This window comes from Anarrhichthys ocellatus, unplaced genomic scaffold, assembly GCF_004355925.1.
Source record: "Anarrhichthys ocellatus isolate YVR2014 unplaced genomic scaffold, GSC_Weel_1.0 scaffold12, whole genome shotgun sequence".
Lineage (NCBI taxonomy): Eukaryota > Metazoa > Chordata > Actinopteri > Perciformes > Anarhichadidae > Anarrhichthys > Anarrhichthys ocellatus.
This window is the reverse complement of record NW_022280042.1, coordinates 1,658,651-1,664,355: the sequence shown is the minus strand read 5'-3', so window position 1 is coordinate 1,664,355 and position 5,705 is coordinate 1,658,651. Positions and strand designations below refer to the sequence as shown.

The 5,705-nt window shown below is 50.1% G+C and overlaps 1 protein-coding gene across 1 annotated transcript in view; it reads left to right on the top strand.

The window, feature by feature from the left end:
- Window positions 1-5,705, top strand: part of LOC116386118 (R3H domain-containing protein 1-like) — a 16,844-nt gene that overhangs the window by 3,090 nt on the left and 8,049 nt on the right. Inside the window, 7 exon segments of the mRNA XM_031852122.1 lie at window positions 58-111; window positions 799-1,025; window positions 1,135-1,404; window positions 1,866-1,993; window positions 2,318-2,440; window positions 3,118-3,486; window positions 3,587-3,713. Coding sequence (XP_031707982.1) covers window positions 58-111; window positions 799-1,025; window positions 1,135-1,404; window positions 1,866-1,993; window positions 2,318-2,440; window positions 3,118-3,486; window positions 3,587-3,713 — 1,298 coding nt within the window.

The window sequence follows — 5,705 nt, the reverse complement described above, 5'->3', positions numbered from 1 at the left end:
TCTCTCTCTCTCTCTCTCTCTCTCTCTCTCTCTCTCTCTCTCTCTCCTTCCCCTCAGCGCTCAGGATGAAGGCGCATGCATGAGCACCCAACAGAGGCGGCAAATGTTCAGGTAGGTCCGCCCCCCCACCACCACCACCCACCACCCTCCGTCACACATCACTCGGCTCCTTTTCAGATGGCTGCGACCGCAGGCGGAGAGAGCCCTTTGAATCGCCCTGCGCCTTAATCGGCTTGTTCAGGAAACAGGAGTGTTGATCTAAGGATTTGGGGGGGGTATTTTCGCCGCTCGGGGAAAGAAGCTTCTGTTAAATGGGATTTTCTGCCCATGTGGGACAGCCTATTGCAACCCCAGAGCTCGCCGATTACACCATGAGTTTTATTTTTGAAACGGCATCGTTTCTTGATCATGCTTTGCAGAGGAGTGCAGTCTCGAGTCATCTCAAGTCTTTAAAATACAAATACATCCGTTCTTTCTTGTTTTTAACAGTTTTATGCAGGTGTCTGCTTTAGGTTTTGTGTTTTCCATTTATAATATTGTGGCAAAAGATTGGTCAAATTTCAGAAAGCCCCAGTGAAACGGTAGTAACAACGGTTCAGTTACAAGAGGGATTTTAAATCAAATCCTTCACATTTCATTGGACCGCGAAAAAGTGGGCGGACTTAGAATGTGGCGCAATACGGAGCAACATAAATATGTTAAATATACAAAGAATTGGATTTTTTTAAAATATATTGTTAAAAAGGTGCACAATATAATCTAAAAGGGTTAAAAAGGCTTTTTTCCATTTCATATCAGGTTACGGGCCGGCCGGTCGGGTGCCAGCCGCCAGAGCAGCTCCGAGACGGAGCCGCGGCACGGCGAGCCGCGGCCGTGGAGCAGCACCGACAGCTCGGACAGCTCCAACCGGCTTGCCCCGCGGCCCGCCATCACCAAGGCCAGCAGCTTCAGCGGCATCTCCCCCGCCCTCGTGCGGGGGGACAGCACGGCCAGCAGCAAGAGCACCGGGAGGCTCTCCAAGACAGGCAAGACTGAGGCCGATCATTTACCCGCAAGAGATGCTCCTCCTCCTCAATTCTGAGGAAACGCAGAGGACGCAGATGATAATCTCGTTGTTTTCCCTCCTCCCCTCAGGCTCGGAATCGTGCAGCAGCGTCGGCTCTTCGTCCAGCTCACTGTCCCGTCCCCAGTTGCCTCTCCCGGTCTCGGCACCGTCCTGGTCCAGCATCCCCAGCGCCCCCTTGATCCACCCGGCCACCGACACCCGAGGCTCCGGGCGCCCTGAGGTGATCAAGAGCGTCCCGCCGCAGCCCCAGTCGGCCGCAGACGCCACCAGCTATTACGTGTTGCCGCTGGAGGCCTCAGGGATCCCGCCCGGCAGCGTTCTGGTCAACCCGCACACAGGTGGGTGATCGGGGAAGATTTCTATATCCAAAACTCCCTTCCACTAAATCACAAAGTCCCACGAAGGCACAGGAATTCTTTTCTTCTTATTTTTCTTCCTCCTGTCCTGTAATTTTCTGGTTTCACCGTGACTTATTCATGAGGTGGTGACAGAATCACAGATTGGCATGGAGCTGCACTCGGTTTGTCTTTCAGTGTCCACACCAAAGCATGCTGATCAAAATGCAACCAACAGATGGGAGGAATCTGTCAATATTCATCGTGGGGCCAGTTGTAGACTTTTGAGCCGCAATTTTCAAACGCCGCCAAGGTTGTCGGCTCCCGCTGCCTCTCCCTCTCTCATGGACCATGTCCAGGCGTGTCCACCGGCAGAATTGAAGTGTTTCCTTCCGTGTGATGATGAATAGTTTGTGTACACATTTTTTTAATATTTTCTCTCTCTTCTGAATTGAATTGGACAGGCAAGCCTTTCATCCACCCCGACGGCAGTGCAGTAGTTTATAACCCGGCCTCTGTGGCCCTCGCCGCTGGCAGGAACCCACAGCAGGGCAAAACCCCGCAGCAGCCGGCCAATCACCTCCACTCCCAGGTCAGTGGGCGGGGCTATATTTCCTCAAACTCATTCTAATTAACTTCATGTTAAGTGTTTTTTCTAACTTCCACTAACCTCACTAACTAATAGTGTTGAATTGGGAGCTGATAGTAGGACGGTAGGAGCTTCACTAAGTTTGATAAACCCCTCCCACCAGAAGCTGTCCTCAGTCAGGCCTCATCCTAAAGGCCTTTTCCCTTTGCAAAAGTAGAAGTGACAACATAAAAGGAGTTTAGCAAACGGTCAGTTGAGGCTCCCACCGATTTTTACCAGCGTCCTTCCTCCTGTCTCATCGCCGTCCCTCTGTCCTTCCTTCCTCAGCCGATCTGTCCTCCTCTCCAGCTGTCCTCTGAGCCTGTTAACAACCCAACGGTCTCGTATTCTCTTCCTCCTCTTCCTCCTCCTCAGTTCCTGCCCGTCTGTCCTAACCAACAGTACACTGTGGTACAGAACTCCTTTCTTCCATTTTATTATTCTCCCCCCTCCTCCCTCCTGTCAGACCTGGCTCTATACGCGTTTGTTATTTGCTTTACAAAGTTATCTTTTTCTGTTTTTAAGTTGTGAATTTGGCAAGCAGTTGGGTAGCCACATTCAACGGAGCTCTCACTGTATATAACTGGAGGTTTGGCTCAACGCGAGTCTTATTAATGGTACCTAACATCAAGCATTACCTCGCCCTCTCAAACTTCAAAGCACACCTTTTTATTATGCCGCCGCTCAACTATTCAGTTGGTGTTTCTCATCGGAAAGGTGCATCTGAATCCAGCCGGAGCCGGCACCCATGTATATAGATCATGCATTCACTTGACCTCATTTCTGACCTGGTTTTAGTGAAAGACATGCCTCTGCGACTAATTACGCCTGTGGAAAGTTCCATTAATATTTAATTCATCACCAGATGTTGGCTCTGAATAATCCATGGCTAAAAAAAAAAAAACACCACTTTTTTTTCCAACAACATGTCAGAAGTGACACCGCGAGATAAATAGCTCACTTTTGGACTCTTGGTCGCTGCAGACCCCAGGTCAGATTTAGACTCCCTGCGTTTGTTTATACCTCCAAGTGAGAGTCAATTGAACAAATGTCTTTGCACGTAGCCGAAACTCTCTCTCTCTCTCCAGCCCGACGCGCTCAACGCCCAGTTCAGTCACATGACTCTGGCGCAGCAGCCGCCCAGCAACGGCGGGGCCTCGGCGGCGGACGCCCGCCACTATCCCGCCATGTACCACCACCACCACCACGCCTCCCCCATGGTGCTGCAGGGAGCACAGCAGCAACAGCAGCAGCACCAGCAGGTTGCTAGCTACATGGTGGCGGGGCCGTCGGGGGGACACCCGGGGTTGCTGCAGGGTCAGCCCGTCCCGCTCCCAACCCCGGGCCCCAGCCACGTGTACCCCAGCTCCACGCCGGGCCCCGCCGCTTTCCCGGGGTCCGCGCTGAACCAGCAGCTGCTCCAGCAGCACGCCTACATCCAACAGCCTGTCCAGCAGGTAGGGGGACGTCTAATCCCGCAGCTTTAAGACCAATCCTCCACGTGGATTCGAACAGTGTCGCACAGCCCTTGAGTTTCCTTTTGTCGTGTCTTTCCAGATGTCGGCATGCTACTGCTCGTCGGCCCACCACCCACACTGCTCCGGCCAGCAGCAGCACTACCGGCCCCCCGTCAACCCGCTGCCCTACAACTGCCCTCAGAGCCAAAGCCTGCCCCAGCAACAAGGTATGAACACGGCCGCTTTAAAGAAGACCCACGTTAAGAGTGTTTTCTTAAGAGATAATCTTAGTTATTTTCACACAATTTGGTTAAATTGGTTAAAAAAATGAATCTGTGAGAAATGAGATGGTGAGATCACACTTAAGTTACGCTCAGCCACCCAAAAAACACTTCAATGAACATTAAATCTTATTCAGAGTTGTGTTTTATATCAAAAATGAGCAGGTTACCCTTCATTTCTCGTGATAGACCAAAGCTCATTCAGCTTCTTCAAGTGTGGCTTTGAAATAGTTAACACAGAAGAATCAAAGAAGGTTTTAATGAATGGGATCTGCGGCCTCTGATGCCGAGCGACTGGTTCTCCCTTAGAATTCTCAGCCTTGCCGCTGCATCAAGAGTCGCACTAAATCAATAGACTTTGACTTCTTTCTCTCTCAGCTCTTAGATTATTTGTTGTTCTCGTGTGTTTCTTCACAAGGGAGTCCGACGGACAAATATTTCCACTTTTCTTTCCTGTGTTTCTTGTTTTTTCACGAGCTCACACGTCTCCCCGGCAATCATCCACTTGATTATTCTGTTTTTCTTTTTTTAGCCACAGGAGATGAGATTGTTAGCTCCTGCTCGATCTTCCTCACACACGCACGCGCTCTTGCTTAACTGGATGTGATGTTGCCCACGATTGTGACTCTTGTTTGCACGCACACACACACTCGCGCGTGCGTGTCTCTGTAAGTGGTTGCGGCACTATTCTGTCATCTGTCGGCAGCAAATGCGGCTTCCCTGCTGGGGACCCGGGGAATAAGACGGTGGACAAATGAAGCTGACCTACAAAGGCAAAGGACAGCAATTATTTCTCAGGGAAAAAATGACTTCAGTGCCTTGTTTTTCCATCCTTTTTTTGTGCATTAATAAAAAAAAAAAAGATATATAAGACGACTAAAGGTGAAGATATTGCAGCACGGGGTGCGCACAATAAATCAGTAATCAGTGGGGATTCTCTGCCGGCGCAGTCGGGGGTCCACAGAGACACCTGTGAATGTTTCCACCGCCTTGCATCAGACAGCCGCAGGGCTCCGGCTGCAGTCATGGTCATTCTGGGAAAAAATGGTATTCTATGCGGAGCGCTTGTCCTCCTTCCTCTTCACTGTTCGGTAATGATTGAATTCATTTGCCATCGCCAGGAGGACGATGACACGGACCTTTTATTTTCTCTTAAGGAGCGATGAAAACATCATGAAAATGGTGCTTCTCTAATGTTGGGATTTGCTGCTTTTCCTTGTCATCTATGATAACAAAGTGAATAATTTTGGGTTTAGTCTTAGTACAAACTAAATATCATTGCTAAAATGAATATATGGTAAAGTGTACTTTCAATCAAAGGGGAAAAAATCCTTTCACGGATTGATGAGATACATACTTTAAATGTTACTTGGAAACAGTTCAAATGCGGCAATGTTTGTTCTCTGTTTGGGCCTTCCTCTTGAGTTCCTAACGGCCTCCGGGGCCTGAAGTCTGATTGGATACCAGAGTGGAAGCACGCCGAGCCCGAGAGGCGGGATGCGGGGCCGGGACGCTGTCTGAGAGACCTCTATGAATCTCACAGTGAACCGGTCTCTTTTTCAGCCCCTCACTCCCTCACCCTCGCGGGACACGCGGGCCCATCTCAGTCGGCAACAAGGTAACGGAGGACCGAGCAGGAACGTCCTCGGTGTAGAAGTCCCAATCTGCCGGCCTGCTGGAATGGAATAAAACGGGGGGTGTGTTTGATATTACCATCATTTCATGCTCTGTTTGTGAGCGAAGGTGGGAGACGAGGGTGGATGAAAATAGTCCCACCCCCTCCTCGCCGAGCACTCTCATTGTCTAGTTTTACTTTTTTCTCTCCCAGGGCGGCAGACTGTAAAGACACCTTCACAAAAGGACGTCCTCTCCTTTTTGTCCATTGGATTACTGTGTGTGTGTGTGTGTGTGTGTGTGTGTGTGTGTGTGTGTGTGTGT